Source organism: Balaenoptera ricei, chromosome 3, assembly GCF_028023285.1.
Source record: "Balaenoptera ricei isolate mBalRic1 chromosome 3, mBalRic1.hap2, whole genome shotgun sequence".
Lineage (NCBI taxonomy): Eukaryota > Metazoa > Chordata > Mammalia > Artiodactyla > Balaenopteridae > Balaenoptera > Balaenoptera ricei.
In genome coordinates this window covers 113,663,312-113,679,009 of record NC_082641.1, presented here as the reverse complement: position 1 = coordinate 113,679,009, position 15,698 = coordinate 113,663,312, and the positions used below count along the sequence as shown (strand labels likewise).

The 15,698-nt window shown below is 50.9% G+C and overlaps 1 protein-coding gene across 1 annotated transcript; it reads left to right on the top strand.

Moving 5' to 3' along the window:
• Nucleotides 1-12,507: 12,507 nt before the first annotated feature.
• TIFAB (TIFA inhibitor) lies at nucleotides 12,508-15,318 on the top strand. The gene is made up of 2 exons (XM_059919099.1): nucleotides 12,508-12,641; nucleotides 14,685-15,318. Exon 2 carries the CDS (start codon nucleotides 14,695-14,697, stop codon nucleotides 15,316-15,318), a length of 624 nt encoding a protein of 207 aa, XP_059775082.1. The 5' UTR covers nucleotides 12,508-12,641; nucleotides 14,685-14,694.
• Nucleotides 15,319-15,698: the final 380 nt, after the last annotated feature.

Genomic DNA, 15,698 nt, shown 5'->3' with positions numbered 1-15,698 from the left:
ACTCATAACTGCCCCAAATTGGAAGGAACCAAGATGTCCTTCCATAGGTGAATGGGTAAATAAACGTGTGGTACATCCAGACAATGGAATATTATTCAGCACTAAAAGGAAATGAGTTATCAAACCATGAAAAGACATGCAGGAAACTTAAATGTATGTAACTAAGTGAAAGAAGCCGATGTGAAAAAGCTACACACTGTGGGATGCCCAATATATGACATTCTGGAAAAGGCAAAACTGTGGAGACAGTAAAAATTTTGGTGGCCTCCGGAAATTGAGGGGAGAGAGGGATGAAAAGGCAGAGAGCACAGAGGATTTTTAGAGCAGTGAAACTACTCTGTATGATACTGTAATGGTGACACCTGTCATTTATACATCTGCCAAAACCCAATAGAATGTACAACAGCAAGAGTGAACCCTAATGTAAACTATGGAATCTGAGCGATGATAATGTGTCAACGTAGGCTTACAGACTGTAACACACTTGCCACTCTGGTGGAGGATTTTGACAGTGCAGGAGGCTGTGGGTTGGGGCGGGGGAGGGCACAGGGTAGTATAAGGGAACTCTCTGTACTTTCTGCTCATTTTTGCTCTGAACCTCAACTTGTTCTAAAAAAGAATGCCTAGTTTTTGAAAAATGCAGGCAAGACGTTTTGAGCGCACAAATGTTGCCCGACAGCGCCCCCTAGCACCCGCGAACTGTGAACTTTCTTATAGACAGTAGGGCTTGGAGTTTTTTTGGAAGTACCGGAGAGCCAGAGACCAGGGGAAAATTTGCTTCTCTGAGCTGCACTTATTGATAAGTTGGGTGTGTTCGGGGTTAGAGGGAAGGGCAGGGCGAAGGAAGAAAAGGCAGGCTGAGGCTGGCATTTACCAAGCCCTGGCCCAGGTGTTTTAGCCAAGTTCCCGGGTTTCCAGGCCATGGCTTGTGCTGAAGGCTCGCAAAGGCCGCCAAGCTTGAGCGCAGAGGCCCCGGGCTTTCTTGGAAGGCACTGGAGGCACCCCATGGTCTGTGGCAAGCCCGGCAGCAGTAGGGTTTGCCTCCAGACGGTTGAACTGTGGTGGTCATGGGCCTCACCTAGAAACTCTGCAGTTCTGCAAGCAGATGGGCCCACGGGGCGTGTGTGCCCACCCCAGTGCCAGGCCTGCTGACAGCAGGCAAGTGGGTGGACAGGCAGAGGACCACACTTACACAGCAGGGACGTTTTGGGTCAATGGCCACCAAACAGAAAATAGCCATGCACCGGGCCACTGGGTGACAGCTTCAGCAGGCCTAGCTGGTGATTTACGCTTCACAAGGTGACGCAGTCCCAGGGAACCTCTGGAAAACCACTTGGAGAGAGAGCTCTCTAGGCAGGATTTCTCATTTTCTCATCACTTTTCCATTTTCATGATATAGCTCCCCCCTGGGGCTGAGGGAAGGGGAAAATGCTTTTTATATTATATTAGTGGCCATGTGGAAAAGACATGTTTCCCAGGACATTGGATTCGGGGTGAAGACGCACATTTGTAAAGCATATGTGAAAAATGTCACGTGTGGAGGGTATGAAATATTTGTTGTCATGTCTTGGGCTACTCTTGTGAAATATCAAAGGACAGAGAGAGCGAGGCCACTGGGAAGAACGTGAGCGGCTGGCCTTGAGGACACAGCCACAGAGCAGGGCACCAGAGAGTGTTTAGAAAAGAGGTGGGTGGGCATGGCGGCATTGTCTGTTCACGTTTGCTGTTCTTGCAGAAAGAGCATCAGGAAGGCGCTCAGGACACTCAGTACAGTGCTTCCCTATTGGGAGGGGTGAGGGACTTTGAACTCTACTCCTTTTTTATCTTTTCAAAGATTGTAAACAGTGTGGATATATAAACTTTTCAAAACAGTACATAAAAATAAAGCAAACAAACAGCCTTTTACTTTGTGAGGCTGTGTCTCAGAACAGACTATAACCTTCAGAGAAATACTGTATCTTTTGACGAGAAAATAATCTCAGGCTTCCTCCCTCTAGCCACCACTTTCTCTATACCCAGCGACTGGTCATCAGCCATCCTCCAGTGCACAGAGGCCTGTACCAAGTTGTGTGTGGAAGCCCAGTGGCTTCTACAGAGAACAATCCCCTCTCTCGGGGAAGCCTTCCCCCAGCTAAACTGCAGTCTTCCTGCCGCTGTTTTAGGCTGTCCCTTGTTCCGCTCTCTAAGAAGGCAGAGGGCTGATCGTGGGGCTTTTCACTACAGCGGTTCCGAGGTGTCAGGTTAGCAGTCAGCCTCCCTCCGTGTGAATAAATCTATAGCAGTGGAGCCCAGCTCTGAGCTTTCCCACCCTTGAGGAGTAGGCTAGCGGGCTGAGAAAAGAAGACTCACTTGTCTCCCAATATCTGGTTTCCCTTTCGTCTATGATAAGACAGCCGTCATTTGGTCACTGAGCACACAGCTACCCAGCCTCCCTTGCAGCTAGGTCTAGCCCGTGGCTAAGGCCAGGCCAAAAGGATGTGAGCAGAAGTGATGTGGGCAGTTTCCAGGTCATGCCTTTAAAGGGAGAGGATGTGCCATGTGCTTTTTGGTCTGCCCCAGTCCCGCTGGTTGGGATGCAGACGTGGCAGGGAAGAGCCATTTGGAGCCACATGTATGAGGACAATGCTCTGGGGTTGACAGAGTGACAGGCTGGAAAGAACTCAGGTTGCTGACGCTGTGGAACCACCATTAGGAGCCCTAGACTGCTTACACCTGGCCTATTAGGTAAGCGAGAAATATATTTGTCTCTTGTTGAAGCCACTGCTTTAGATCTGTGTTAAACCAGCCAAACCTTCATTACACTGGAGAGAGAAGAGAGGGAGAGCGAATGTAGAGAAAAACTTAATGTGGGAATTCTGGAGAAGACAAGATAGGCGATCACCACTTTGCCTCTCTGCATCTAGGTTCGGGCAATCAGTACAGTCACGCTAGCTGACGCCTCCATGCTCTGTGCTTTCCATGCAAGACCTCAGTCTCACTGCAGCCTCACTCCCTCGCCATTTTGGAAATGGGAAACCGAGGCTCCGAGAGCTTAATGTGACTTGCCCAAGTCCCTTGATACATTAGTGGTGGAGGTGGGACTAAGATTCAGTCCACCTAACCCAAGAGCCACACTACCTTCCAAAGACCCAGGTTGCAGGTTCTCTGGGTATGGCCATCCAGACTGTATGCTGGACCTTCTTTCTCTGGTGGCCTCCCACATTCTGGGGGCAGAGACTGTATATTCTTCATGAGGGGCTGTGGCTTAGGGTACTCAACAGGACAGCAGAGATAGGAAAACAAGCTAAGCGATGAAGGCCAACATGCCCCATCAAACCCAATCAACTTTGGGGCTTTGACAGGGTCAAGGGAGAGACTGGAGGGGAAGAGCCAGGAGGACATGGGGGCAGTGATTACAGAAGAACCTCGGTGTGCGTGCAGAGGCTGAGGAAGCAGCAGCTTGCTCCTGCTCCTAATAGTTCTCTGACGTCTGGCTCCCTCACACTTGAGTGAGTCTTTGCTCATGCACGACCCCTCTTGAGATGCCTGCTCCTCCTTACTAACTTGGTCAACTCCTGCTGGTTCTTCAATACCGGCCTTGGCATCATCTCCTTGAGGAAGCCTTTCTAATCCCCCTAGGCTGGTCTTGGCACATTGTTGGGACTCCCTTGTCCTCATGCTTCCCTCCGGGGTCCCACTGGGTGGTACTTGTCTGAGAGCCTGTCTTCTGCATGTGCCTGGACCTCCTTGAGGGCAGGGGGTGTCTCATATGCTTGGCCGCTGCAGAGCCCATCCAGGGCTGGGTGCAGAGGAGGCCAGTACCCTTTGGGCCCAGCCTGCTCCTTGGGAAGAGGTCCAGAAGCCCCACTTGGAAATAACACATAAATGAGCTGGAACTTGGCTCTGGAGGCATGCCGGGGTAGGGTCCTGAAGTGGGGAAGTCTGGCAAGCTTCTGTTCTGTGTGTGGAAACAGCTATGAGTCCCCATGGGCTCCGAGAACATGTACACATGGGGGTGGTCCAGGAGCTCCAAAGCCTAGGGATCCTACTACCACCAAAGCCTCCACTTCCCAGAAGTTTCCATGATCCACCTCTTTGTCCCAGACTGAAATGCAGGTCATGTGGGATCTGACATCCACTCCAAAGTGAGGTTTCTGTCTTTCACTGGTTTTGAAATTCCAATTTTTATTAAGCCGGTAAAGGAGAATTAAAAGCAGGCAATTTAATTTTGCAAAACAAAGCCACAGAAATTGCTGGAGGGCCTTTCCTTTGTTTTGGCAAAATCAAGCCAGATTGCACTACGCATGGTGACGGCTGCTTCCTGAGGTGGCATTTGAGGCTCACAGCCCCAAATCTTGGCCAGGCTATTTTTCTTGGCACCAGAAGCCTCCGTGATTTAGCATTTTCCCAGGAAATTCAGGTCCTCCTCCAGCTCATGATGACTATTCCAGATGTGGAAGGTGGCTTGAGGTGTGAGAGGCGGCTGGGGTGAGTGGACACCCAGCGTGGGTAGCACAGGCCCCTCAAACGCCTGCTGCGGGTGGCACTCTGTGCACTGGAGACCAGTTTTCCCTGTGGGAAGTATCCAGCAGTTTAAAGCAGCAGCCTTCTAGGAGGAGCTTTAAACTATGAGCAAATCAAAAGTTCGGAAGTGCTTTGAATCTCTGTGTTTTATGTGTCTACTGCATTGGGGGTTCAGAACTCTGCTCGTGGGCTCTGAGTCTGGGGCACAAACCAGCAAAAAATGGTGCTCAGTGGTGGCTGTCTGGCCGGAGCTTTATTTAGAAGCTCCCGGTAGCAAAAACATAACAATGACACCAACCCTTACCCTTAAAATCTGTGATATCAGGAACAACGGGAGAGTGCAGAGACCGAGCATCACAGGATCCTGCTCACAGGCAGGAAAGGGCAGGTGCTGACCCTGGTAAGTGACCACCGCATGGATGATTCATTGATCTGCCCACTAACACCTCCCCGAAATTTATATTGTTGGAAAACAATCCACACTGCTGAGGGTGCAGCATGTTATTTTTAACGAAGAGTATTTCTGTTAAACGATATAAAGATGGGAACATGAAATTAACAAAACCTACAAGGTGAATTTGAATGCTTTTTGTTTTGTATTGTAGCCAAGGTATGTAAAATATTTTATTCAACCAAATATGGTCAAATATGGTAAACTGTCACCATCAATCATAAATCTTATCTTAAGATAACTATTTGAAAGAAAACTGGATATCCACATGAAGTTGGACTCTGGACGCCTACCTTACATGGTATATAAAAATTACCTCAAAATGGATTAAAGATCTAAATGTAAGAACTAAAACTATACAACTCTTAGGAGATAAGCTTCATGACATTGGATTTGGCAATAATCTTCTTGGATGTGACACTAAAAGCACAGGCAACAAAAGTAAAAATCGGTACATTGGACTATATCAAAATTTAAAATTTCTGTGCATTCAAGGACACAACAGAGAGAAAAGGCAGCCCATGGAATGGGAGAAAGTATTTGTATATCCCATATCTGATAAGGGGTTAATATCCAGAATATGTAAAGAACTGCTATAACTTAATAACAGAAAAACAAATAACCCAATTAAAAAATGGGCAAAGGAGTTAAAGGAGACATTTCTCCAAAGACGATATACAAATGGCCAACAGCACATTAAAAGATACTTAACATCAGTAATCATTAAGGAAGTGCAAATCAAAACGACCATGAGATATCCCCTCACACCCATTAGGATAGCTACTATAAAATAAAATAAAACACCCACAACACAACAACGACAGAAAATAACAAGTGTTGGCAAGGATGTGAAGAAATTGGAACCCTTCTGCACTATTGGTAGGAATGTAAAATGGTGTGGCCACTATCGAAAACAGTAGGGCAGATCCTCAAAATATTAAACACAGAATTAACATAGCCAGAAATTCCACTGCTGGGTATATATCCAAAAGAACTAGAAGCAAGGTATCAAACAGGTATTTATACACCATATTCCCAGCAGCATTATTCACAATAGCCTAAAGTGGAAGCAACCCAAATGTCCATTGATAGATTAATGGATAAACAAAATGTGGTATATACGTACAATGGATTATTATTCAGTCTTAAAAATGAATGAATTCTGACATATACTACGACATGGGTGAACCGTAAAGACGTTATGTTAAGTGACATATGCCCATCACAAAAGGACAAATACTGTATGATTCCATTTATATGAGGTATCTAGAATAGTCCAACCCACAGAAACAAATAGAATGGTGGTTGCCAGGGGCTGGAGGGAGGGCGAAACGGAGAGTTGTTGTTTAATGGGTTTAAAGTTTCAGTTTTGCAAGATGAAAAGGTTCTGGAGATTGTACAACAACTTGAATATACTTAACACTACTGAACTGTACATTTTAAATGGCTAAAATGGGAAACTGTGTTATGTGCATTTGACCACAATTTAAAGAAAGATAACTATTTGCAGAGGAACAGTTTTGTTTTTTTTTTTCCTCCACCCTCCTGCTGTCAGATCTACATGGAGTACTTCTAGGCACCAGGGACCACCTAAATTGCCTCACAGAGGTTTTTTTCATGGTATGTTAAAAATCTGCCTTTGAAGACATGCTAATTTCAGAATACATTTTATTCCTAAACTTTAGTTTAAGTATTTATGCTAGGCTTTTACCTCACTTAATTAAAAACAAAAACCCCATGTTTGATGTGTGTTGTGCTGTGTTTGGGGCCATCTTTCCTGGCCAGCTGCGTTCTGTAAATAAGACCAAGCTGTGTTTCTTCAATATGGGTTCTTGACTGAAAAAGAAAGAAGCCCTTGGCAAATCCTTTTGACCAGGTGAAAGCTGATCCCTCTCCAAGTGTTAGATGAAGATACTGGCTATAAGGCCAGGGAGGTTGGGCAGGCATGATTATCCCCATTCTACAGATGAGGACAGTGAGGCCCAGAGAGGAAAAGCAACTTGCCACAAAGTATGTCCATGGCAGAGCCAAGGCTGGGCTCCCGATGAGGGCTCCCTCCCTGCCCTCCAGCCCACAGCTGCTCTGGATGCTGTGGGTGAAGCAGGAGGGGACAGCACACAGGCCAGGATGCAAGACGCCTCTGCCTCCGCCTCCCCCGGCAGCCTAAGGGACAGCCCTTAGCTCAGTGGGAAAAAAGGAAGTAAAAGCACAAGGTAATTGCTGGGCTTGCTGGCACTGGCTCTATGTGGCCTGACTATCCCACCCCAAGGTGAGAGCCCAGAAGGCCTCAGAATTCCCAGGCTCCATGTTTCTGGGGCCTGCCCCAGGCATTGGTCAGGGCTCCATTACTGGATTTAGCATAAAGTAAAATTGACATATATTAAGAACACAGAACAATAATGAAATTGGGCTTAGCAGTGACCCCTGGAATAGGGGAGGGAGCATGGGCAGAATGCTCACCATCTCTGGCTCTGGAGCAGGTGGAGGTCACCCCCCGGGCCATGCTGGCCAGCCCCACCTGTGCAAGGAGGCCCCACCAGCACTCTGGGAGGGAACGCAGCAGGAATAAGCAGCCAGGGCCGTCCCTCATAGCCATTTGCTTCACCCAGCCCAGCCCAGCCATCAGAAGCTGGGGACCCAAGGCCCATAGAGAGGAAAGGGCTTGCCCCTTGGGAGCACAGGAGTTGAGGGCAATGATCCGAAGATCAGACCTGGGTTTGAGAGGCAGCTCCGTGACCTTCTATGTGGGTGATCTTGAGTAAGTTACTTAATTGTGCCTCTGCTCTCTCATTTGTGAAACAGAATTAATATTGGAACCTCTCCCACAGGTGTAGTGAGGATTAAAGGTTCGTATAAGGGCTTAGCACAGGACACAGCATAGAGTCAGGACTCACTCAATGCCCATTTCATTATTGTTTTAAAATTCAGGGCTTCCCTGGTGGCGCAGTGGTTGAGAATCTGCCTGCCGATGCAGGGGACACGGGTTCGAGCCCTGGTCTGGGAAGATCCCACATGCCACAGAGCAACTGGGCCCGTGAGCCACAACTGCTGAGCCTGCGCGTCTGGAGCCTGTGCTCCGCAATGGGAGGGGCCGCGACAGTGAGAGGCCCGCGCACCGGGAGGGGCCGCGACAGTGAGAGGCCCGCGCACCGCGATGAAGAGTGGCCCCCGCTCTCCGCAACTGGAGAAAGCCCTCGCACAGAAACGAAGACCCAACGCAGCCATAAATAAATAAATAAATAAAATTTTAAAAAAATTAAAAAAAAAAAATTCAAATGCACCATCACTGTCGTTGTTACCATTCTTATTAGCCAAGGGCATAGAGCAAAGCGTGGGAGAGCCCTTCCAGCAGCTGGGCAGCTGACTCCACCTTCCTCCGCCAGGTGCCACCCCACCTATCATCGGTTCCACCTGGCCAGCTCCTAGTCATTCTGCGCAAGTCAGCACAGCGTCCCCTCCTCCAGGGTGCTTCCCTGGTGCTCCCCACCCCTGGCAGTTTAGGTGCCCCTCCTGGGCTCATATTCTGGGCATCCCCGCCATCACAGCACCACCTCTACAAGTGACAGCTAATTTTTTTCTTACCTGACGGCTCAGTGGGGGCAGGGAACACTGTCCTGATGATCATGGTAACAACCGCTCCATCCGTATCCTGAGCGCTTAGTAAGCACGAGGTGCTGGCCTGGGCCAAGTGCGGTGCGTGCCTTTCCTCCAAGGGGGCCCCTCCTTGGAGAGGATCATGACTACTCCATCTTACAGGTAGGGAAGCAGACCTGGCCTCTCACCCTCGCTGTGCTGCATACTAAGTTTGTCCCTGGGCAGGGATATGTCTGTCCCAGCACCTGCCCTTATAACCAATCGCCGCTCTGTGGGGCCTCACGCTCTGGCTTCCAGCTCTATCTCCACGGTCGGAGTTGGTGTCCTCTGGTGAGATTTGCTGTAGATTCACGTTGGGCCATCTCAGGGCATTCTGAGTCAGAGAAACAAGGACCCTCTCGCCCTCCCTCCCCAGCAGTCCCATGAATGGCTCCCCCAGACTTTCACCGTCCGCCCCTTTCCGCCTAGAAGAGCGAGCCACCGGGTTGAGGGATGCTGCCACCTGGTGGCCACAGGCTATCAGGACACGCGGGGATGTCCTGATGGGGATGGGGGTGGTGAGCGGCCACACTGGCTTGGCAGGCTGGAAGCAGGGCCCTCTCTGCTGAGTGCACTGCCAGACAGCCAGCGGAGCACACGTTTGGAGAAGGTGGAGCAGCTGGACCGCACAGAACACACCCATGAGGCACGATAGCTTCATGTTTAGGCCCAGGAGTACAACAGACTGGGCCCAAATCCTGGTTCGGACATTTCCCAGACATGTGATCTTAATTAGTCGACTGATTGCTGGGAGCCTCAGCTTCCTTTCCTGTGTACTGAGTAGCCTTCTTCTCCTGGGTTAGGGCCACGTGCCCCAGCCAGAACGTGGAGATTCTTTCTAGAGCATCCGTTTTACTGCATTATCGCTTAAAAATGGAATTTCTATTGAACTCAGGCAAATTATATATTCAGCTCCAGAATTATGTTTGTTTTAAGCAAAACCTGAAGGCTTCTGAGAATCTGGGGTTTGTGCAAGCTGTCAGTCGGTTCTGCCAGCCCCTCTCCCCAGGATGCATCTGCACTTGACTCTGGTGTCCTACCTACCAACCTTCCCCACGTGCTTGGCACTTTGCACATGTTTCATTTAGCCCTCACACAGCAACAAATTATCCTCATTTTACAGAGCAGAAATCAGGTTCAGAGAGGCTGAGTAACTTGTCTGAGAGCACACAGTTGCTACAAGAAGGAGCCAAGCCCCAGACCTGAGTCTATCTAACAGTAGAGTCCTCGTCTGCCCATCATTGTAGGAGCCCCGGAAGCTGTCCTTCTGTCCCTGAGCTCTCGAAGGAGCACGACTGGGGGCGTTTGCTCACTGATGTACCCTCCCCAGCGTCCTGACACCAGCCAAAGGAGGCCATCCTAGCCAAGGGCGCCGTGCAGAGAGAAGCCAGCACCTCCACTCCCCCTGCTCTCACCTTCCCTGGCTCTCACCCTGCCCCCGGGGAAAGGCCAGACAGTTACCAGCACGCCTTCCTGCTGGCCCGTGGGAGATGCAGCTGGGCAGTGCTTCCTCTTGTCAGATAAGTTCCCTGGCTGTTTCAGTTCTCTGTCTCGCTGGGAACTGCTGGGAACTGCTGGGAACTGAGTTATGAGGGAACTCAGGGGCCATGAGCACATCTCTTCCACCCACACGCTCTCCCGTGCCAGGGCTGGGAGTGGGGACACAGCTTTCCTCTCACTGAGGCCTGGTTCCAGGGGGCAGTGAGGAGGGATGTCCCATGCCCCGGCGAGGAAAATTAAGGCATGGAGAGGGGATAGGACTTACCCAAGGTCATACACCTAGGGGCAGCAAAGCCCCTGCCAGGCTTCTGCCTGAGGTCCACTGCCCTTCTCTGCAGATGGGAGGAAATACCTGAGCATCACCAAGAAGGGAAGGCAGTGTGTGTGAGGGGCCCTGGGGAGGACCGTGGTTCCGAGACATGCAGCTGGCCGGCAATCTGGGCTAGGCAGACCCATGGGCCGCGAGGAAGGTCTCTGGAACATGGCCAGCCACCTTCCACTCAGCAGGCTCAGCCCTGGTGTGTTTGCAGACCTTAAAGCTCCTCAGAGTGGCCATTTGGACTTCTGGTCATCCATCCGTCCATCAGGGAGGTGAAGCTGTCTGTGCTGAACGGGGCTATGGTGCCGGCAAGAGCCCTGAGGTCTAGCCTGACTGCCTGCCCCAGGCCCCTCTCCCTCATAAGCCAACCAGCGCGCCTGAAATGCTGCCATTGGAACCACTGTGTGCAGGGAGGATGCCGCGTGACGACGAAGGCAGAGATCAGGGTGATGCCTCTACAGGCCAAGCAATGCCAAGGATTGCCAGCAAACCTCCAGCAGCTAGGTGACAGGCCTGGAACAGATTCTCTTTCAGAAGGAACTAATCCTGCTGAAACAGTCTTGGACATCTAGTCCCCAGGACTTTGAGACCATATATTTCTGTTTATTTAAGCGACACCATTTGTGGTACTTTGTTATGGCAGCCCCAGTAAACGAATACACCAGTCAATACCTCTCTGCAGAGATCATTCAATACTCTGACCTCTATTGCCATAGGCTAGTTTTATCTGTTCTTGCATTTCATGTAAATGGAATCACACAGTCTATATCATTTGTGCCTGGTTTCTTTTGCTCTCCATAATGGTCTTGAGATTCATCTCCATTGTTTTGTGTATCATTGGTCCATTCTCTTTTTTACTGCTGTGTAGCGTTTCACTGTATACATATTATACAAATTTTTATCCATTTTTCTTAATGGACATTTGGGTTGTTTCCAGTTTGGGGTTAATAGGATAAAACTTCTGTGAACATTCTTTTTTTTTTTTTTAATTTTATTTATTTTTTTATACAGCAGGTTCTTATTAGTCATCAATTTTATACACATCAGTGTATACATGTCAATCCCAATCTCCCAATTCATCACACCACCATCCCCCCCCCACCCCCGCCGCTTCCCCCCTTGGTGTCCATACGTTTGTTCTCTACGTCTGTGTCTCAACTTCTGCCCTGCAAACCGGTTCATCTGTACCATTTTTCTAGGTTCCACATACATGCGTTAATATACGATATTTGTTTTTCTCTTTCTGACTTACTTCACTCTGTATGACAGTCTCTAGGTCCATCCACGTCTGTGAACATTCTTGTACAGGTCTTTTTGTGGACGTACATAGTGAGATTGTTTCTGTTGGTTTTTTCTCTTGTTTGACAGTTGGTCCTGTAGCTTAGCATGCCTAGTACTTTTTTTATTAATTGTAGAACATTGTTAATGAGAAGTTGTAGAGGCTCTGTTTGATATTAACTTTTTCTAGCAAGTATTTCTTTTTTTTTCTAGGAAGCAGTTAGAGAAGAGAGATTGAGATCATCTGGGGCCAGTGCTGGACACACATCCATCTTGGTCTCTTCCAGGCGGCCCTCAAAGGCCAGCAGAGCCCTGGAGAGGTGGGCATAGAAGGTGGCCTTCCTGCTGTCCTACTGCTGGAGAGGCCACCCTCTGTGAGTAGCTGTTTTATCCTTCCCCTGAGGCCCTGCCCTTTCCTGAGACACTCAGTGGACCGCCGTGTTGCCCATAGCTCCCTTGGCCACCCCTGGTCCAGCCACAGTGGCCCCCTCACAGTCTCCCACATGCAATGGGAGCTCCCCTCACTGGCCCTCTATCCAAAAGAGCTCCCCTTTCTAACAGGTCTGGGATGCCTTTGCCCCACCCACCTGGCAGGGGGGAAGAGGAACTCTGTTCATACCCTGAAATAGCTCTCAAGGTCCCTGGGGATGGGGCAGTAGAGATTGGCAGAGATGAAACCCGGGAGGGAACTCAGGGGCCTCTCCTAGCAAGGGTCCCAGACTGGGGTTTCCAACCTCTTAGCAGTGGGGCTGCACTTCTGCAACAAGAAATTACACTTCCATTTTCTTTCCTAAAGGGAAAAAGGAAGAAAGCAACAAACCTGATGAGCATTCTGACACATCACTTCCCCGAACCGTAGCCATAATTGCCATCCCCAAACCCGCCCCAGCCTAGACCCACTTCCTCCCGGGAGCTCACAGCTGCAGTGCCGGAGTCAGACGTGACCCTGGAAGTAAGGTAGGTGGAGGTCAGAGACTTGAGCTCACAGTGAGGGGAGAAGGCCTGGTGGGACTGGGAACGGGGCCCCTGCCGGCTCCTCGCCAGGCACATACCCCGGAGAGTCTTCCTCTGAGTTTCCGCTTCCCTGGAACAACTGGGGTCCTGGAGCAAAGAGAAGGCCTCTGCAGGGGCTCTGCCCTGGCAGGGGGATTTCTATGAGCTCTGGAGGATTCAGCAGAGCAGAGAGTAAGGTCACAAGAGCAGTGTTGAACTCTTTTTTCTGAGGGATTCTCTTAGGGTCCCTGGGCCATGGGATTGGTTCCTGGAAGTGAACTCTGAGCTCCAGGCCGGGCCTGAGGACTTGGCTGTCCAGCTCAGCTGTCCTGGCCTGGTTTACGCACACCTCAGGGAGAGGCTTTCTGCAGGCTGGGCCAAGAAGCCGGGTGTGGTTGTGGTGTGTCTGTGTGGGGCTGCATGTGTGTGTGCATGAGGGAAAAGGGTGTGCCCTAAGGGCTCTGCACTCACTGTCAGATTGGGAGGTTCTCACCATTACTTCACCCAAAAGATACGGAGTCCAGGGTCTGGAGGGACCTGGAGCCTGTCCCACAGCCTTTAAGGACCAGACTCTCATGTGGGGTCTCTCTGGACTTGATTTCACATGATTTTCACATGTGTGAGCCTCTTCTCATTTAGCCATTTGGCAGGTGTGCCCCCAGACACTTGCTGTGGCCAGGCCCCGTCTGGACCGGGCAGTGGGACACAGGGCATCGAGGCAGCTCTGCCCTCGGGAGGCCTCAGGGACGACAGGAAGAGAGGAGCACAGGGCAGATGGGGCAAGGACCCACAGAACTGACACATAATGGAAAAGGGACTGAATGGAGCAGCCCCGGGGGGACCTTCCTTGTTGTGAGGGTCTGAGTGCAGAGAGAGGAAAAGGGCTTCATGGAAGAGGTCACATTTGAACCGGGCCTTGGGCAGTTTGGGATGGAAGATGCATTCTCAGGAGAGAAAATACTGTAAGCAAAAGCCTGGTGCTGGGGAAGTGTACCTTTAGTTATTCAGATCCACTCAGTCCTTGGTTCCTGTAGAAGGTGGTGGCATGTCCTGGGCCCTATGGGGTTGGTACATGTGCCAGAGAGTTTATGTTCCTCAAATCCATGCAGGAACAGAGGCTTCCTGCATGTGCCAGTGAGATTCTAAAGGACAAATTTCTAGAGACGGAGTTACAGAGGCAAGTGACATGTGCATTGCACACTGGCAGATATGTATGGCCAGTTGACCTCCATGGAGCCCCATCAGTTCTGAGAGAGATCTCAGCTCTTTCCAAGTTCATCGCCAGGATCTGTCTTCTGCCCCAGACAGTGAAGAGGGGATGCCTGTGGCATTCGCGCGCATAGGAGCACTTAGAATGTGCTAGATGTTTTTGTTCTTCCTTGGGGTGTCCAGGCAGCCTTTCTGATCCCCCAGGAGCAGGCGGGGGTCCCCTTTTCTGTGTCATTCCACAACGCCGGGAGCTAGAAACCCCTTCTCCTTTCCCAGCTGGTGTTCCTGTTGATCAGCTCATCCCCAGCCACTGGTCAGCGCCTGGCTCAGAGGAGGGCGCGGCAAGCATTTGCTGTGTGACTGGCGGATACAAGGAAGTATCCTACCTTCTGTCCTTCCCTTTCCATGAGGCAGGGCAAATTGTCCCCAAATGCCAACAGGCCATGCAAACCCCACCACACAGGCTGGTATGCCTTGGACCTTGCACAGACAAGGATCAACATACCTACGTTACAGAAGAGAGAACTAAAATTTGGAGATTGAGCAACATGCCTCACTCAGAGTGTGTTAGGGATGAAGCTGAGGCTAGAAGCAGCGGGCCTGAGCTTTCATACCAGCTCTGGCCGTGGCTGCAGCCTGGCTGGAGCAGAATGACTGCATCGACGTTCAGTGCCCGGCCCTGCTTGGCCGGAGGTGGCTGGGAGCCCCTGAGGTGGGCAAGAATGTCCGGGCTCAGGGAATCACAGAGGAGTGTCTGCCTCCACCCACGCCTGTGTGTCTGTGCTCCGTCTTTCTTAGGCTATTGTCCATGGAGAGGCCCCTCACGGTCCTGCGGGTGAGCCTGCACCACCCCACGCCAGGCCCTGACACCTTTGCCAATGTCCCTCCGCAGCTAGAGCACGACACCAGCCCACTGCTGGTGGGCCGGGGCCTGGATGCCCACCTCCGGCTGCAGCTCCCTCGCCTCTCCCGCCAGCACTTGTCACTGGAACCCTACCTGGAGAAGGGCAGTGCCCGGCTGGCCTTCAACTTGAAGGCTCTGAGCCGCAAGGGCTGCGTGTGGGTCAACGGGCTGACGCTGAGGTTCCTGGAGCAGGTGCCCCTGAGCACCGTCAACAGGGTCGCCTTCTCTGGCATGCAGATGGTGGTCCACATCGAGGGAGGCACCTCCCTGGAGGCCTTTGTCTGCTGCTTCCAACTCAGCCCCTCGCCCCTGATTTACAGGCTCCAGGCTGAGGAGACTGACGAATGGGAAATCATCCCCCAGGAGCAGCCTCCCTCAGGTTCAGGGCAGCAGGCTCGGGGTCACCTGGGGTTTCTCGACAGCCCTTCCCAGCCCAGCCCTGGAGGAGCACCAGAAATACAGCTCCAGAGGGAGCCCCCAGACAGTGCGCTCTGCGAGCCCCGCCGGCCACCCCGGAGCAAGCCTTAGCTGAAATGGGACTTGAAATAGTCAAGCTACATCATGCAAGGTTGACAAGCCAGGCCTACCGCGTAATAATGAACCTATTCTGCAAGCATGAACCACCAGGGGTGAGGGGAGTGCCCTCCGCATCCACAGCTATGCAAGGTAACAGGAACTTCATATACTTTTAGAGGCCCTGAGGGGTTCTGGGAGCCTCTCTCAGTGTTTCCCCACATTTCCCCCTCTCATCTGACTAGGAGTTACTTTATGTTGCTAATTTTGTGTGCCGCTTAAGAGCCAGAGTGGAGTTTGAGGTTGCACCAGGAATGCATGGACACATGTAACAATTACGTTTGTGGTAGCTTGGGGTTACCTTGGGCTTTCAAATACCCACAGGCACTCAGGGC

Bases quoted from the DNA above. Each gene is read 5' to 3' on its own strand.
- TIFAB (XM_059919099.1), top strand. From the start codon at position 14,695: ATGGAGAGGCCCCTCACGGTCCTGCGGGTGAGCCTGCACCACCCCACG.